This window comes from Panthera uncia, assembly GCF_023721935.1.
Source record: "Panthera uncia isolate 11264 chromosome B3 unlocalized genomic scaffold, Puncia_PCG_1.0 HiC_scaffold_1, whole genome shotgun sequence".
NCBI lineage: Eukaryota > Metazoa > Chordata > Mammalia > Carnivora > Felidae > Panthera > Panthera uncia.
The window spans coordinates 45510049-45529830 of NW_026057582.1; the positions used below are offsets into that span (position 1 = coordinate 45510049).

At 41.2% G+C, this 19782-nt stretch overlaps 1 protein-coding gene across 5 annotated transcripts in view; it reads left to right on the forward strand.

Moving 5' to 3' along the window:
- Nucleotides 1-4291: 4291 nt before the first annotated feature.
- The window catches only part of DDHD1 (DDHD domain containing 1), a 94924-nt gene continuing 79433 nt past the window's right edge, over nt 4292-19782 (forward strand). For 4 of the 5 annotated variants that reach the window (XM_049611554.1, XM_049611556.1, XM_049611558.1 and 1 more), the window contains exon 1: nt 4292-5300. In XM_049611554.1, coding sequence (XP_049467511.1) covers nt 4472-5300 — 829 coding nt within the window. In that variant the 5' untranslated portion in view covers nt 4292-4471. The remainder of the gene's footprint in view (nt 5301-19782) is intronic. The other variant, XM_049611555.1, reaches the window with a different exon arrangement.

Consider the following 19782-nt stretch of genomic DNA (forward strand, 5'->3'; position numbering starts at 1 on the left):
GAAGGAATATAAAAAAAATTGGTGGGCACCTAGGTGGTGCAGTTGATTGAGCACCCCACTTCAGCTCAGGTCATGATCACGCGTTCCTGAGTTCAAGCCTCACACTGGGCTTGCTGCTGTCAGTGCAGAGCCCTCTTTGGATCCTCTCTCCCCCTCCCTCTGCCCCCGCCCTACTTGCACTCTCTCTCTCTCTCAAAAATAAATAAACATTAAAAAAAAATTTATGGGGTTTTGGTAGGAACAATTTTGTGGTCAGACCTCTTCCAAATCTTTAAGTAAATGCATTTGATAATTCTACATTTTAAGTGTGACTTCAATTAACACAAAACAAACCATCAGCAAAATAGCAGTAGACAATAAATATTTGTTGAATGAATAAATAGAAGGATGAATGACTTTATTCATTATGTTTTAGTATGTTATTTCTGCTCACATAGCTACATTTTTATTGTAATTTGGCTTCCTCTATTGATCTGTCTTTAGGGAAAGAATGACTCCTGCGGTCATTCTGCATTACAACTATATTCCTTATAGAAGCTAAAAAGTTGGCATTCTGGGTTTATTTAAAGGTACCTCTAGACTGGGAACGCTTCACTGTAGGGCCTAGCTAATACCTGGAACTTAGCCAATAACTAATATATATTCAATGAATGTTCCCTGCTTTAGTCTAGTTTATCATTCCATTTAACCTGTGCACCCAAAAAAGACACCCTCTGTCATGGTCTGAATGTTTGTGCACCCTCCTAAATTCACATGTTGAAATCCTAATCCCCAAGGTGATGGGGTTAGGAGGTGGGCCCTTATAAAAGAAGCCTCGCAGAGCTCCCTCGTTCCTTCTGATACATGGAGACCCAATGAAAAGATGACTGTCTATGAGCCATGAAGATCTCACCACACACATCTGCTGGCACCATGATCTTGAACTTCCCAGCCTCCAGAACTGTGAGAAATAAATGTTTATTGTTGATAAGCTATGCAGTTTATGGTATTTTGTTAAAGTAGCATGAAAACACTAGGACATTCAAACTGGATAAATAGTAATCCTACAAAAATAAAAAGTACAATAAAAATTGTAGTGTAGTGGATGGCTTATCAAATCGGAGATAGAGCAAATAGGGGTATGGCTATATAGCCACCCTCTTTCTTCATTCTAAATTTTCCATCACATACTTTGGACAAAGTCAATTCAAATATGGGTGTGGGTTATTGGCTCAGTATAAACCGCATGGCATAAGGCTACTCCTGATATTTTTATACAGGTGAAAATGGATTAAAATGAGCAACAGGGAAACCTTAGAGAAAAAAAGGGAAAGGGGGTATAAAATTGCACCACGTAACTTTCAGGAGATAAGGAGGGGAAGATGGTTGTTGTTGCTAGATAGCCCCAGTCATATATATCTAATGGGGAAGAGAAGATGGCAGGATGTACAGATGAATTACTTCAGTCTTTAATAGTACAAACCACCTGCCTTTGCCTCTTTTTTCTCTCCCACGCTCACAGGAACTCCCCCAGGCTTGGTTCCACCTCCACCTGGTTATTGCAGCAGCCTAGATACACAAATACCAGAAGTCTGAATCAATCAAACTTATTTGGCTTACCCGTAGGAGGCTTGATCTTGGGTAATGACTAAAATATAATGCTTTACATACATACCATGAATGTTCAGATACTGCTGTGTCAACTGCATACAATAATAATGTAGAGTAGTGATAAGGAGTCACCTGACATCTATGCCAACAAGTTCGGACTGCACAGAGGAAACCTCCCCCCCCTTATCAGGATATTATGATCTAAAAAGATACTCAAAAGAGCAAAAGTAGGAGAGTAGTAGCAGGAAGGATGATTTTTTTTAAGCAGAAAAGAAAGCTGAGAAGAGCAACTTCATGGCCTTTGCCTCGACATGGCTAAGGAATAACAAGCAAATAAGCACATACAGTTGCACGAAATTAGAAATTATATTTTCACGTATCTTTTACTCACTGTCAGCCTGGGGCCAGCCACACGGGTCTGTCCTTCTAGTTCGGCTCACTTCCAAGAGGCAGAAGCAATCTCAACTCCCCAAAATACTGAGTGACATCTCCCTTCACCAAAGTCTAAACCAAAATAGTGAAATCAGAAAAGAATGTGGGATTCCCTTCTCCTGTCAACTGGATTGTGGGTTTTTTTTTTTTTTTTCATCATCTTTGAGGATCAAGAGCCTCTTAAGGCTACCTAAAAGAGTATGGCCTACACAATGGACCAGAAGAGGATAACTCCCAGATTACGGGATAGGAGTCCCCAGGATGGTGAAAACATTAGGGGGACAAGTGAAATTCAAGATTGTGAAAACCACTACCCACAGTTTACTATCAAGATTGCCTATGCCACAGAACTAAAGAAAAATGGTGGAAATCTTGATATGACCACAACATTTAAACAATAGAAATATGCATTTAATACAAGGTAGAGAGTAATCTTTTTTTATAAAGGATAATATTCATTGATAGGAGTTGTATGGTCCTAATGAGTTAACATTTGGCTAAAATAATCAGAAGTCATACAGGTAGGCTATGCTCCATCAAGAAACCTAAAGAAATAGACATATTTTAAACGTTGTTATCTCTTATTTTGAATCCACTTCATGGTACTTATCACACCTTACGATAATGTATCTGTTTATTTGCCTATATCTCCCACTAGACTATAAGGTCCTTAAAGAAGGAACTGAGTCTCTCCCGTTCTCTTTTTTATTGACACCCAGAACAGAGGTGACTATCAAAGCACTGTAGAATAAATACTTTCATGGGAAGTAAACAGAGCAAAGCTCATAACTAAACTTCATATTCTGCATGTTGTCATAGAAAGACTGGAGAAGAAACTGAAAAGCAAGCATTCAGAAAGCAGTATAAATGGAGATGAGGGTTCTGATCTTAGATGTTTGAGTCAGGGCTGCAGTGGTCAGTCGGACAGGTTGTTCACTACATAAAATTATCATTTGGGCAATGGCACAAATTGGAGCAAAACAAACCATACTCTGCTTTCCAAGATATGAATTGCAACACTGTTTTGTATCTTACCTTGCACACAGGAAGCAATGTCCTTTCAAATTCATCTGACACTGTACAAGCTAGAGATCATCCTGCTTTAAATTATGACTTAATCTAACAGGTTAGATCACAAGGCAAGAAAAACTGCCCCAGGAATCTGATTCCTCCACCAAAGGAGTAAAAGAAACAGTGAAGACTGTCTGGTCATGAATTGAGAACACTGAGGTTGGAGATTGTTTTTCTCTGGATTCTCAACATAGGGTAATGTGCTTATAAAATTACTTTTTTGTAGTATAAAATAACTACATAGGGGAGCTTCAGCATTCAATCTGATCCCAGAATGTAAGCTGCAGAATCAGAGATGCGTAAAGAACATGAAGAAACTGTTGGATCATAGAATTCCATTGCTGGAAGACATTTTAGAGATCATCTAGTTCAATAATCACTTCATTTTACAGATGAGGAAACCAAAAAGATCAAGGAGATGAAGTGACTTGCCTGTGGTTAGTTAGTAAAACTAAGTCTAGAACCTAATGTTTTCTGGCTTTCAAAATAATAATCTATCACAATCGGTTGCACTTGCCATCATTATAATGAACGTTGATTATGCACCCACTGTGTGGGAGAGGTTGAGACATATGGACTTGGTCTCCATCAATGGCCTAACAGTGAGGTTGAGAAAACAGGAAACAAGTATCGAAAAATAAACAATAATATGAGGTGGCTTCTGAAGAGAGGTTTAGACTCTGGTTTCTGAGTGGCATTGGTGATGTCAACATTAGAGATCGCACGTATGCGGTGGGGTGCCTTCGTGTGGGCCTACAGCTCTGGAGGAACCAGAGCTAGGTGACTGAAAAGGTCCAAATGAGGACCTAAGATCACAAAAGCAGTGTCAGGAGAACCCAACTTCCAGGGGCCCTCTCGTGTACCATAAGCCCTTGGGCTCATGACCCAGATTGCCAGGATGAGTGGGATAAAGCTTCTCCTCATCTGGGCTCTGAACCTCAGAAAGGCGGGGGCCGAGGCAGGTGTGCAGGGAGAAGAAAGGAGAGGCGTAATAGAATTGAGAAATCCTAAGAGTTGCAGGTGCCCTGAGCTGACCCGCTACCGCAGGCCAGAGGGGAAAGCCACGAGGCTAACGCCAGGCGCCGGCAGACGAGATGCTTCCGGTGCGGCGCGCGCGGCCCTAGGGGCGGGGCCGGCGCTAAGCACCGCCCACGTCGGGCTGCGCGACAATGGGGCGGGCCTTGGAACGTGCCTGCGGCTGCCGCTGGCCTCCGAGGGGCGGAGCCACCGCTGCTGCTGCCGCTGCCGCCGCAGCCCCGGTTGGGATTTGAAAGATTAAAAACTACCGGTGGAGAGGGCGACGGCGTTGAATGTGTGGCGGAAGCGCTGGGGGCCGCGGCTCGGCGCGGGGCCGGGCAGCCGGCGGCGTCTCCACACCATGAATTACCCGGGCCGCGGGTCTCCGCGGAGCCCTGAGCATAACGGCCGGGGCGGTGGCAACGCAGCCTGGGAGCTGGGCTCAGATGCGGAGCCGGCGTTCGGCGGCGGCGTGTGCTGCTTCGACCACCTGCCCGGCGGGGACCCTGGCGACGGCGAGGTGCCCCTGGCCCTGCTGCGCGGAGAGCCCGGGCTGCACTTGGCGCCGGGCGCGGAGGACCACAACCACCACCTGACGCTCGACTCCTGTCTCAGTGATGAGACCTACGACTTCAGCTCCGCGGAGTCCGGTTCTTCGCTGCGCTATTACAGCGAAGGCGAGAGTGGCGGCGGCGGCAGTTCCTCGTCGCTGCACCCGCCGCCCCAGCCGCCGCTGGTCCCGTCGAGCGCTGGGGGCAGCGGGGCGGCGGGAGGAGGGCTCGGGGAGAGGAAGCGCACCCGGCCTGGTGGCGCGGCCGCCCGGCATCGCTACGAGGTAGTGACCGAGCTTGGCCCGGAGGAGGTTCGCTGGTTCTACAAGGAGGACAAGAAGACCTGGAAGCCCTTCATCGGCTATGACTCGCTCCGCATCGAGCTCGCTTTCCGAACGCTGCTGCAGGCCACGGGTGGCCTGCCCCGGGCCGGGGACCCGGACGGCGACCCTGTGTGCGGCCCAGCCTCCAGCTCCGGGGAGGACTACGATGAGGACCGCGTCTGCGGCTTCTGCCCGCGCGGCGCGGGGCACGAGCCCGAGATGGAGGAGCTGGTGAACATCGAGCGGGTGTGTGTGCGGGGCGGCCTGTACGAGGTGGATGTGACCCAAGGAGAGTGCTACCCGGTGTACTGGAACCGTGAGTAGCCGGCCGGGGGAGGGAGCGGGACGGGCTGCTTCTGCGGGGGCCGAGGAGCACCCGGGTGGGTTCGGGATTGACCGCCGCGGAGAGGGAGGCGTTTGAGGCCTGGCGTTTGGTAGGAGCAGGATGGAGATTAGACCCGCAGCGCCGGCAGGTGAAGGGTGAATGAGCAGATGGCAAAATACAAGCCGCCTGGGGTCAGTAGAAGATACCGCCAGGGTAGCGCTTCCTGGGTGAGCTGGGTGCTGCTGCCATCCCTTGGAGGTGATCCAGGAACGGATGCCCAGCCCGAAGGTTTAATTTCGTGATCCTACCTGAGCTTTGTCCACCTGGGGATCTGATTCAGTCTTATTTACTCTGAACTGCCTATGATTTAAAGAGCAGCCTGTCCTCTGAAGTGGGAATGCTTGAGGTGATCTGTACGAGAATCAACAGTTAAGTTATGGGCTCGGGGGAAAAAAAAAACAGTACAGCGGGAAAGGAAAGGAGATAGGTGGTTTCCACCGGGTGCGTTCGGGAGAAATGAAGAGCAGTGCTGGCAAATGGGTCCGCTCACTCTCTGTGGAATACTCGTTTTTGTCTCTTAGGTTCTTGTTTACGTATTCTCAATTTGCCTCCTAACCTTGAAAAGTGGCAAGGCCTATGCCTTGGTTTCCTCATTTATAAAATAGGGATACTTGTATCTATGTCGTAGAGTAAATGAAATAATGTACCTAACTGGCCGGAAACTGTGCTTGGCACACGTGTGATATAAGTTAACAATGGGTTCTTCTTCAATTAGATAACAACACAAATAAGTTTGTAATTAAATTAGATTGAAAGAAAATGTTACATACGTAATATATGTATATTCTACTCTAATGAAACTTTTGGCCACCAATAATTTGTAATATATAGTTTTAGTTTTATGGGCCTAGTGCCTTAACTCAGATGTCTTCATTGACTGTTACTAGCCTTAGGTCTTCCATGTATTTTATAATATTCTATTTTGTATTAATATATATTGGTGACTTAGCTTCCTTTCTGTATTTTAAGCAATTTATGGGCAGAGTTCACCTTTATCTTCATACTCTCATTGAGCCTAGTGCAGTAGATATTTAATAAATAGGTATTGAATTGCATGGGTGATTCTGATAATGTTAAAACATTCATATGTTAAGCCTGAGTCCCTAAGATAGCAATTACAGTATGTATCAAGTCACCAAATAAAATAAGCATGGCAGAAAATTAAATTTCTCACTGACATTGAAGGCATTTGTTAACATTTTCACAAGGCCAGATTCATATGGGATTTGTCACATCACTCCCTTTAATTACAAGCTCACTAAGGATGGGGTATGCTTATGTTCACTCATTCATTTATTCATTCATTCATCTCTTTACTTCTTGCCAAGTATTTGTGTGTGCATAATACAGTAGTCTTGTGAAGGCATGGGAAAGGTGGAAGAAAGGACAATCCTTACTCTGCAGGAGTTTTCCACTTAGTCTTTTCAAATGTCCTAGACATCACTATAGATTTTTTTCCTTTGAATATAGAAGAACAGGACTTAGCGGAGCCAGAAAGTTGGGTAAAACTTTGCAGGGCATCCTTGGAGAGGAGTCTGGAGACCAAAGAATGAATGAATCCTACCCTTAAATTGACTAAAGTATGTTCACCTAGAATGTTGCGTACTCTTTTGGTTTATGATAAAATTGTTAATGCTTGCATAGTGCTTTACTGTTTATAAAGTGATTTTTCGCATTCTTTCATAGTGATACCATTCTCTTTATGAAGAGACAGGCTCAGTGAAATTAATGAACTTGTCCAAGGTTACTCAGCTAGAAGTGATGAAGCATTTTAAAGTCTAGTGTGGTGTCCAAAGAGCATCTGACCCACCCACCACCCAAGGGTAATGGTATCAGGAAAGCTTCCCACATAATGTAAGACTGAGTTCTAAAGGGTGAATTGAAGCAAAAAAAATTGGGGAGATGCAAGGAAAGGCTTTTCAGCCAGACGGGGTAACATATGCAGGGACAGAGAAGCATGAAATTACATGGCATTTGGAGGAAATTAGGGCTGCACCTACAGCAGCCAAGACGCATAGGGTAGGCTTGGGATTTGACCATAACAGAGACAGAGTTGTTTGGTCAAGGGCAGGTGGAAATTGTGAAGGGAGGACCTGCCTTTGAATGGTACATCTGGGAGAGTAACTAGGAAAGGAACAAGATAGATATGCAATGCTAAAGACTTTGAACTTTATCCTGTGAGTATTAAGAAACGAAACAATTGAAATTTCTCTATTACTTAGGTGATTAATTCAAAGGTTAAATTGAAGAGTTGGGAAATATTACAATGGTCTTGTCATAAATCAAGAGAAAATCAGTGAGGGCTTACAGAAGTTAATCTGAAAGGAAATGTGGACTTAGTCTTCTCACATTTTCTTTTCAAAAGCAGATAGCCAACAGACCAGTTATAAGTTATAAATTAATTTGTGTTAACTAGCATGACAGGAACACCTATTTTGACTCCATTTTAGCATTTTCTAAATACTTTTCTGTGATATACAATCCTGTGGGTGTCCCAGGCCTTCCTTATGAGCTACAATGGAAATACAGTAGTGCTTTTTGTCCATGTTTTACCACTCCCCACAAAATCCCCACTCCCATGTCACTTTGCTCCAATTGGTTCTTCAGGTCTCTGTATTATGTAAATTCTCACGTTTCTCTTGCGGGGGAGAGGGGTCAGTCCCAGTATGGTCTCTTCAGCTTTTGCAGCTTCTGACTTTCTTCTCATTTTACTTTTTTAACCTTTCTGGAACTTTCTGAATGGTGGCAATGAAAGTTTAAAAAAAAAAAAAACAAAAACAACTCCTGGGGCACTTGTGTGGCTCAGTTGGTTAAGAGTCCGACTTCGACTCAGGTCATGGTCTCACAGTTCCTGAGTTTAGGCTGTACCTCAGGTTCTCTGCTGTCAGTGCAGAGCCTGCTTCAGATCCTCTCCCCCTTCCCTCTAACACTCTCTCTTTCTCTCCCTCAAAATTAAATACACATTAAAAAAATTAAAATTTAAAAAAACTTCCAAAAATTCCTACAAAGTGGTAGTAGGATTCCAGTGCTGATTTGGGCTTTTTGTGACCTAATTGAGCCCACTACACCTGGGTGTCAAGGCCAGTAAGTTAGTTATGCTCAGTCTAAAAGAAATGTGTCATTTATATTTGTTCTTCCTTTTGAACTCTTACTAGCAGATAAAATTTGAACCAATTTTGGGTACATGAATCAGAAGGGAAATAGAATTTGTCTTCTATAGACAGGAAGCCAATATTATTATATATGAAAAAAGTGTTGTAGGAAATTTATTTTCATTTTATTGTCTGTTTGGATATTTTTCTTACTGCCTGTAGACATTGTAGATAAAAATTGATTATTGCTGAGTAATGGCTAAGTGAACTCCCTTGTTCCCCTTCTTCCTAAACTACTTGTAGCCATTTCATAGGCTTGTTTTGAGAATTATTGTATATAACGTGCCTGGAACAATGGTTGGCACAAAGTACTAAGTTTAACTCTAACTATGTGGATCTCAGAAAACAATAATCCTTATTTGTAGAAACTCACATGAAAGTTAATAAGGTTGACCAGTGCCAAATTGTCAAGTACCCGAGGTTTGTTGTTACTGGCCTTTACGTCATCACAGGTGAAAGAGTGTTTGTAAAGAACTAGCAAGAAAGTGGCCCAAGCATTTAGTAATAGTGGTGGAAAGGCATATGGAACATTATGGAGATACTTAATGAGTTTAGAATAGTCTCACACCCAATAAGCAATTCTTATGGCAGTGATGTGTGCATTATGCACAAGGGAGTATGTAATTTCCATTTATTGACTAAAGTTATTTATTTGACCAAATATTTATATGAATGTGTAGTTTCTTCCCCCTCCCCCACTTTCTGGTGTACTTGAGGTCTACTTGCATTATTATAATTCGAAACCATTTTCAAACATTTTAGAAATTAACCAGTCTTCATGATATATTGAGGAAAAAATAATACTCCCACCAAAATGAGATAGAAAAATAAGGGCTCTTTCTGAAAGTACCCAAATTAAATGGTGTTTATTAATTCAGCATGACTGTAACCATCTCTTCGGTCTTTGTCATTTAAGGGTTAATAACCATAATAATTAATAATCATTCGAGGCACAGGGCATCATGGGAAAGTAATGGAGTCCAACCTGGTAGAAGGCACTCTTTCTTGATCAGTTTCTGCCTCCAGTAAAGCAAACTATAGGGAGTAGAGACCAGATATTGTCATGCCTGATTCTGAAAAAGTGTTGAGTCTTTTCTTTTTAACTGCATTGTCTCCCAGTAGCCCAGACTGGAAAGCAGCCTTGGGCTGTATTGGAACCCTGGCTGCTCAGGTTTGCAGAATCCTGGCAGAAGTTTTCTGAGAACCCTGTTTTAGATCAAGCCTGCTTTAGACTGCATTTTTCAGTGACCTCCTGAAAGAGTACAAAGATAAGAATGACACTGAGAGATCTGTATGGAGGGCAGGACTTAGTACAACCTGGCCAAGGTATTCAGGACTTTTGTTTTCCTTTACATTGTACCATTACTTTAAAACTGATCTAGTTATCAGTTATTGATCCACCTTATTTGTATATGGCACAAATGTAATAATGTTACACGTGCTTTATATAAATGTTCAGAGTCATTGGTATGTCTTTCTTTACTCCATATGTCACCCCCCCCTTTTTTTCCCTCCTTTACAAGTTTTTCATAAAAGAGAACTTTCGTACTGCTCCTTCTTCCAAATCTTATACCCTGGGTCTTTTATCTCCACATCACACCCTATAGTTTCTGCTTTGCTAAGATCTTTGATGCTTTGATGTCTGGAACTTTAGGGGTGATCCTTTTCTGATCGGGGGTGGGGGAGCTGGATGTGCTGGTCATGGAATCCTCATAAAATTATGGACACTGGGTGAAGAGAGTAGGGAGATAGAAGGGAGAGGGAAATGGGAAATGCACTCACAGGAAGCCTAAGATGATTATTGGGGCAAAAGAGGTGGTGAGGTAGACAGTTCTAGAATCCCTGATAGTTGGGAAATCTAATCTAAGTCCTTTATCTTTTATGAGTGTAATAACATTTAACCTGTACATGTTATCAAGAGAAACTTCATCACTGATAAAGGGTATAAATACTAGTCTCTCTCTCTCTGTCTCTCTCTCTCTCTGTCTCTCTCTCTCTGTCTCTCTCTCTCTCTCTCTTTTTTTGGCCAGGGTACATCTCTAAAAGCTAATTAAAGCTAAATTAAAAGTGGAACAAGAAAAAACATCATTTTTTTAGAGCCAGTTTATATAACTTACAATTCTACTCTTTTGTGTCCACTTTGGTAAAGGGAAATTATACTCACAAAAGATGTTGAATCACTGACAAATGAGTGGATTAATGGAATGAAAGGCAAAATGTAGATACTTTTTGGTACTCCCAGATTAGGGGACAGGAGTCCCCAAGATGGTGAAAACATTAGGGGACAAGTGAAATTCAAGATTGTGAAAACCACTACCCACGGTTTATTATCAAGATTGCCAATGCCAGAGAACTAAAGAAAAATGGTGGAAATCTTGATATGATCATATAAAAATAATTCTATTTTATGTACTGCTTTCTAATTTTATCAGTTGCCATACAAGAATAAACTATATATTCATTAATATTTATTCTAATGTCTTATTACATTAAGCTATATCTAGATAATCTTTATAATCATTGTATGTTTAAATAAAATCTGTCAAATGACTTGAGGCCAGGCCAGCCTTTGGAAATTACATTGTTATTGGTACTTCTGTACCCCAGGACTTCAGGTATCTGGAAATCTTAGACAAATATAAATTCCATCTGAATGGAGATCTTTTCCAAATAGTTGAGAGTTAAGAGTTTATTTGCTAAAGTATAATTTTAACTATATGAATGGGAATCTCTCTCTAATATTACTAATTCACTTTTTGGCCACTTCTCAGTGAACCATCATTGTGAAAACTGATGTAGGATAGCACTTGAGACACATGATATGGGACAAAGAACTAGATTAACTGTGCCAAACATACATCTTCTATATCATATGCTATGGAAGGTGCTGCTCAGTAACTTTAGGTGATGCACAGGGAGCAGAATTGGAATTACTTCTAAGCCTTCATATTACTCCTTATTACAAATGATCAACTTTCAGTTAGTATTTTATTGACTGAATCCATTATTTTCTTCTCATTCTATAGAATTGCTTCTAGATAGGCTTCTAGATAGGGTATCTCCTGTCCTCCTATTTCATCCATCTAGATCTTCACTAAGGCTCTGGTATGTTTTAACATTAAGTACCCCCAAGTTTGTTTATGCTTTAGAGAACAAAGTCTTGGGGCTCCTGGGTGGCTCAGTCATCTAAACAGCCCCTACTCTTGATTTCAGTTCAGGTCATGATCTCACAGTGGCAAGATCTCCACACATGGAGACTGCTTAACAGTCTCCCTGTCCTTCTGCCCCTCCCCCGCATGCACCCTCATGTGTGCACTCTCTCTCTCCCTCTCAAAAAAAAAAAAAAGAAAAAGAAAAAACAGTCTTGCTGTGAATCAAAAGACAGTCATTGAAAAGAGAGAGTCCTTCTTAAATATGGAGAACAAACAGAGGGTTACTGAAGGGGTTGTGGGAGGGAGGAAGGGCTAAATGGATAAGGGGCATTAAGAAATCTACTCCTGAAATCATTGTTGTGCTATATGCTAACTAACTGGGATGTAAATTGAAAAAATAAATTAAAAAAATCAGAAAGAAAAGAGAGTCTACTAGGAAGAGATTGTTGAGGACCGCTCAAACTGAAGAAAGCACAATATGGCTGTTGAAGCACTTTTAATGGCACTCACTCTACCATGCTGGCTGTCCTGCTGAAATGAACCTTTAGGATATGGTTAGCACTAAATAAGGCAGCTGTGTATGTCTGTAAGGTTTATGAACAGATGCTTGCCTTTGCTTGACATTTTCATTGTATCGCTAACCACGCTTACTCTTTTTAAATTTTTTTTTTTAATGTTTATTTATTTTTGAGACAGAGAGAGACAGAGCATGAACAGGGGAGGGGCAGAGAGAGAGGGAGACACAGAATCTGAAACGGGCTCCAGGCTCTGAGCTGTCAGCACAGAGCCCGACGCAGGGCTCGAACTCACGGACCGTGAGATCGTGACCTGAGCCGAAGTCGGCCGCTTAACCAACTGAGCCACCCAGACGCCCCACTCCTTTTATATGAGGTTAGCACTACTACCCATGGTTCTGTTCTTTGTCTTTCACTAGAAAAAATTGGGACCTTATATTTTAGAATATCTTTTTTGGATATAGTATATTTTTATTTTTAACCTGTTTGCTATTTTGCCTGTCATTTTGTATAAACTACATCACGCATTACACTTTTTTTGGTGGGTGAGAAAGGTGTTACTGTACTTCACATATAACAAATGTTCCTAATCCTGGAATACTGGATTGAATTGTTTGGAATTCTGATTGCCCGACAGGATTCTGTCTTTCATGGACAGACCTAGAACCCATCAAAATGTAGGGTAGGTCACACATTAAGGGTGGATCTGGTTTACAACCTTTGTTTTCAAAATAGCTTTTACCCTACCTCAGCTCATCAGTTTTATCTCTGCCACTTCCATTTCAATTCTTACTAGTTTTTCTAGAGAGGCAGCATTGTATCTTGTTTATGAATGTAAATGACCACTGGAGTCACCTGTCTGGGTCAGAATCCCAGCTCTGCCGTATACTGTCTGTCTGTGGGCAACTTAAATTCTCTGTGCCCCAGTTCCTTCTGTAAAATGTGGATAATAGGACCTACCTCCTAGGATTATTGTAGTAAATGTGTTAAAATATTCAAAGATCTTGAAACATCTCATGATAGATAGAAAGTTCTATATAACAGTTAGTGTTATTACTTCTCCATTTTCCTGCCTCTTCTGTCCTTTCAAATTTACAACCCACTTGACATTCTTGGCTTTCAGCTCTCCTATTTCAATTTGTAGTCTCTTTCCTGACATAACCTTTTCTTTGGCCTTGACTCTTGGTAATCGACTCGCAATTAGGCACAGTCCTAGAACAACCCCTTGTGAACTGTCACTTGCTCCTATGAGAAACCCTGACGGATTTTTGCCTAGTCTTTCAGGCCCCAGAAAGAGCTGTGCTGCTGTCTTGAGCTTTCCTGGTTTGTGCATCAGAGGTGTGCACGGTTCTCTTACAAATCTACTGACTGTGGGAAAGGAGGCATTCCTTCACATGAAAGTATTCTAAGTTTTTGAGCATCTACTTTTTTTGGTATGCGGCTCCTGTCACCAGCTGTGGGAGGTACTGACTTCACCCCCAAAGCTCATTTAGAACATCTCCACCAGCTACCAGGATTTTTAATACAATAGAGAAGTTGACGGCTTTCTAAAAGACTGCTCAGTTTTCAGTTGAGGCAGAGCCAGTAGTGTTCTTGGTCTTCTGCCATACTGGCAAGAAAGAAGTGGCCCATAATTCCTTTTACAGTGGAGACTTCAATATGAAAATTTTGAAGCAATCGATTCCTCTTAATTGACCTGCAGTTGAACCAGTAGTGGTAGGAATGGCAGCTAGGTTCTGGCACCAAGAGTAAGATCTAGCTTCAAATATGAATCTACCTTTAGTCCAGGGATTTGAAGGAGCCATCTCTCACCAGCACTGGCAATAAAAGCTGAGTAGGCTCAGAAAACAGATCTTTGTTGCCAGTTTCCCTCAGTTTGAATCCTTGATTTATCATAGCCATATGATTTGAGGCAAGTTATAATCTCTCCATGGCCCAGTTTCTCCTGTGTAAATGGGATAATAATCCCTGCTTCGTGGGGTTGTTATAAAGATTCTGTTAAAATTCACATATGTAGAGTACTTAGCATAGTACCTGGTTCAATAAGTGTTAGCTATTATATTTAAGCCATGCTGATATATTGGCTATTAAACAAGAAACCTAGCTTCTGGAAATTAAAAAGTGTGTGGTTGACCTATTTTATTTGGGAAAAAGAAGAGTGGGAATATATGGCTCAACCAAAATTATTTCAGCCTTAAATGTGATGACCATATACACCCTTAACACATATGTACACACATAGCCCCTCCCCCTTCCCCCTCCCTCCCCCTTTTCTATAGATAGATCTCTGTGTTCATTTTAAACCTCCTTAATCTTACCCACCACCACCATTCTCCCTCCAGAGTTCTGGGAATCACAATGAAGTACCACATTACAGGGACCTTAAGTCCTCTTGTAGGCTCTGACATTGAATAAAATTAAGACCTTTCAGTGTGGTGAGGACAGTGAAATACACTTCAGCCTTTCAATCACCTTTACTGGGTTCCCTTGCCTGTGGAATGGCATCCAATCTTAGACCAGTACTTTGCAGTACTTTCATCGAGCCTAACAGTCACTGGGAAGATTATTAAAAATGTAGATTTTTAGGGGCACCTAGGTGGCTCAGTCAGTTGAGCGTCTGAATTCAGCTCAGGTCAGGGTCTCTCAGTTTGTGAGTTTGAGCCTCACATTGGGCTCTGTGCTGACAGCTCAGAGTCTGCTTAAGATACTCTGTCCCTGTCTCTCTCTGCTCCTCACCTGCTCACGTTCTCTCTCTCAAAAAAATAATTTTTTAAAAAATGTAGATTTTTAGATCTCATCCTTGGAGATTAGAGTCAAGAGATCTGTGAATCTTTCTGTTTAATATGTACCTCAAGTAATTCTGATTGCAGGGGGTTTATAGACCTCACATTGATAACTTTGTCAATTCATTAATTCCTCCAGTCTAAATGGCTCTCAAATGCCTCATCTTAGGTTGTCTTCATTTTCAATCTGAGAATAACCAGTTCAGCCACTCCCAGGTTGTATTTTAGGTGGTTCATGAGGAACCAGCCCTTGACCCACAAATTGGTATCTTTATTTCATCTTTGTTTTTCTTTTACCTATTTCTGCTCTGCCTTTCCAGTTTAAAACTTCCATATTTCTGGGGCGCCTGGGTGGCGCAGTCGGTTAAGCGTCCGACTTCAGCCAGGTCACGATCTCGCGGTCCGTGAGTTCGAGCCCCGCGTCAGGCTCTGGGCTGATGGCTCGGAGCCTGGAGCCTGTTTCCGCCTCTGTGTCTCCCTCTCTCTCTGCCCCTCCCCCGTTCATGCTCTGTCTCTCTCTGTCCCAAAAATAAATAAAAAACGTTGGAAAAAAAAAAAATTAAAAAAAAAAAAAAAACTTCCATATTTCTATTGATTTTCTGTAAACTCATTCTGTCAATTATTGAGGAGGAAGAAGTCCTCAACTATAATTGTGGATTTATTCTTTTAGTTCTGTTGATTTTGGTTTCTTATATCTTGAAGCTCTATTATTAGATGCATACACATTGAGGATTGTTGTATCCTTTTGATGAAATAAACCCTTGATCATTTTGAAATGTCCCCCTTTATCTCTTGTTTATTTCTTATATTGGTGTCCACTTTGAAACTAGACACTCAACTTTCTTTTGATTTAGTATTTGTATAATATGCCTTATTCTTTTACTTTTGTTTTTGTTTGTTTACTTTTTTTGTTTAATGTTTATTTATTTTTGAGAGAGAGAGAGAGAGAGCGCAAATCAGGGAAGGGCAGAGAGCGACGAAGGCACAGAATCTGAAGCAGGCTCCAGGCTCTGAGCTGTCAGCACAGAGCCTGATGTGGGGCTCGAACTCATGAGCTGTGAGATCATGACCTGAACCGAAGTCAGACATTTAACCGATTGAGCCACCCAGGTGCCCCCTTATTCTTTTACTTTTAAACGTGCATGTGTTTTAGACGTCTTAGATATTGTTTTTTAAACTCTGTTCTGACAAATGCTGACCTTTTTTTTTTTTTTTTTTTTAACGTTTATTTATTTTTGAGACAGAGAGAGAGCATGAACAGGGGAGGGTCACAGAGAAAGGGGGACACAGAATCTGAAACAGGCTCCAGGCTCTGAGCTGTCGGCACAGAGCCCGACGCGGGGCTCGAACTCACAGACCGCGAGATCGTGACCTGAGCCGAAGTCGGACGCTTAACCGACCAAGCCACCCAGGCGTCCCACAAATGCTGACTTTTATTTGGTGTTTTAGGCCATTTTTATTTAATATGATTAATGCTACGTTTGAGTTTAAATTGACCATCTTGCTAGTGTTTTTCTATTTGTACCATTATTCTTTGTTCCTTTTTTCCTTTTCCTGCCTTCTTTTGCTTTATTTGTTATGATTCTCTTTTAGGGATACCTTTTTCATATTTTTCCTGGTTGGTGTTCTGTGATATTTTTGGATTATAATTACACATGTATTAGATCATTTGGTATTGTCCCACAGCTCTTGGATGCTCTATTCTGTTTTTTGTCTACCACTTTTGTGTGTGTTTGTTTCAGTTTGGATAACTTCTGTTGACTTCATGTTCACTGATTCTTTCCTCAGCTGTGTTGAGTCTACTGATGAACCCATCAAAAATATTCTTTATCTCTCTTCCTGTGTTTTTAATTTCTACCAATTTTTTATTCTTTCTTGTAGTTTCCATCTCTGTGCTGATATCCATCTGATTATACATGTTGCCCACCTTTTCCACCAGAGCCTTTAGCATATTAATCACAGTTATTTTAAATTCTCTAATCATTCCAACATCTGGGACATCTCCGATCTAATTCTGTTTTATCTATTGATGGTATGTTTTCTTTCTTGCTTTTTTGTATGTCTCAACTTTTTATTGAAAGCTGGACATCTTGTATAGGACAGTAGTGTAATTAGCCTAGAAATAGTTACACCTTATCTTTTGCTCGGCCTTTAGTATGAGAGATTGATCAATCTGGTTGAGAGTTAAGCTGGGTTTGGGTTTTGTCACTATAGCTGTTATCATCAATGCACCACAGGCTTCAAAGTCCCCTGGCATTACCTTCTATTTAGGGTGAGGGCTGGTTTGCCACAGAGTTTTTCTCCATGCTGTTTTCCTCCCCCAGCAGTAGATTAAATGCTTGCTATATTGGTGATGATGGTAGGAGAGTGGAGAAGGGGCATTCTTTGTTCTGATTCAGCCTCATTCTTAGGCACAGTATCTGAATCTTGAGAATGGGTCCTTCTGAGTGATTCTGCCTCTACCCCAGCTATAGGAAACCTCATGGTCAAGACCCAGGACAGTGCCCTGCCCCTACACCAAGGGTTTTTTTCTAGTGCCTTTTTCCAGCTGCTGTGGGTCTTCATCGGTGCCCTAAAAGCAACAGTGTTTTCTGCCCTTCTAACAATCACTTACGTCATTTGTTCCATAGGTGAGATAGGAAAGACCCGGGCAAAGCTTCATATTTTTCCCATAGCTGCTGCCGTTCCCTCCTCCAGGCCTGCACCATGCACCTTTTTCAGGTTTCTCATCCTTGTCCCAGTCATTCTTAGGAGCTTTTTGTAAAGTTTTTGAAGAAGAATGTGCAAGGGGATGCAGTTACTCTGTGTCTGAGGCCCCAGGGATCCTATGCTCTCACTGTAGCCCACTTTACCATTAGCAATTTGTTAAAAAAAATTTTAGCTGAAATCTTTTTATTTACTTTTATGACATCTGGTATCTACCCCTAACAAGCAAGTACTCATAACTAGTTTCTTCCTGTCTTAGATATTGTATTAGTTAGTTGCCCTGTGACCTCGGGTCTCTGAAAAATTTGAGAAAAATTACAGTTTTAGAAAATAAATGTATGTCTTTTGTTTGAAGGGTAAGAGCAATGCTCTTCTAGCTTTCTACATTCTAAGCAAAGACTGAGATTCAGTTATACTCTTGTGTTTTTATTTTTGTAGTGGTTACTCTAGGATTTTCAGAGTGCATCTTTAACTTGTCACAGTCTGACTTCAGAAATTATTTTGTCACTTCATGTAGAGTGAAAGAACCTTATTAGTGTATTTCCATTTACCCTCACAACCATTTTGGCTATTGTTACACATTTTATTCCTACATATGTTATAAACCCCAAAATCGTTTTTGCTTTAAGAGGTCAATTTTTAAGAGATTTATTTAAATGAAAAAAAAGTCTTATATTTACCAGATATTTGTCATTTCTATTGTTCTTCATTCCTTTATGGAAATTCTGCTTGAAGACCTTCCTTTACCTTTTCTCTTAGTGCATATTTGCTGATGAGAAATTTTCTTGGCTTTTCTCTTTAAAAGTCTTTATTTCTTCCTCATTTTTGACAGATATTTTTGCTGGATATAAAATCCTAGGTTAACATTTTTCCCCCTTCAGAACTTAAACGTGTCACTTCATTGTCTTTCATTTGTATATTTTCTCTTTTTGTCAATTTATTTTGAGAGACAGAGCAAGCCTAAGCGGGGGTTGGGGGGAGGAGGAGCAGAGAGAAAGGAAGAATCCCAAGCAAGCTCCAGCTGTCAGCGCAGAGCCCCTGTAGGGCTTCAATTCACAAACTGTGAGATCATGGCCTGAGCCGAAATCAGATGCTTAACTGACTGAACCACCCAGGTGCCCCTCATCTGTATATTTTCTGATGAGAAAATCCTGTTACTTTTTCTTCTCAATGTCATCTTTTTTTCTGGCAGCTTTTCCATCCCCAATTTGATTATGTATCTTGGTGTGGCTTTCTTCTGCAGAGGATTTTTTGAGGTTCTAGGAACTGTGGGTTTATAGTTTTCATCAAATTTGGGAAATATTTGGCTATTATTTCCCTGAAAAAAATTTTTTTTTCTGTTTACCCTACCCCTTTTCTGGGATTCCTACTACATGTATGTTAGCCTGCCTGATACTGTCTTATAGCTTTGTGCATTTTCTGTTTTAGCAATTTCTTTTTACTCTGTATTTAATTTTGGATGGTTTCTATTGTTATGTTTTTGAATGATCTTTTGCTTTGTTATAAACTTCAAGAAGTTCACTGGTCTTCTGCAATTTGTAATCCACAGTTGCTCTCATTTGGTATATTATTTCTGATGTTGTTATTTTTCATCTACAGAAATTCAGTTTAAGTATTTTTTTATATCTTCCATGCCCTTCCTCATCACGTTCATGTTTTCCTCCACCTTCTTGAATCTACAGAGTGTAATGGTTTTAATATCGTTAGTCTGCTAATTTTACCATCTGTGTTGTTTCTGGATCTGTTGCCATTGGCTGACTTTTTCTTCGGTTATGGGTTAGATTTTTGCGCTGCTTTAACACTTGTTCTTTTTTTTTTGGATACCAGATACTGTGAATTTCCTGTTGTGTGCTGGATTTTGTAGGATTTCTTTAATATTGTTGGGCTTTTCTCTAGTACACATTTAAGTTCAAATTTGTTTGATCCTATCAAGGCTTTCTTTTGACCTTTATTAAGGTGGTCAGAGCTGCCTTTAGTTTTAGGACCATTTATCCTGACTACTGAGGCAGTACCTTTCTGAGGACATTACTCAGGTCCTAGGGAATCAGGTCTTTTTTACTCTTGATCACTGGAACTTGAACTTTTCCCAGCATTATATGAGCTCT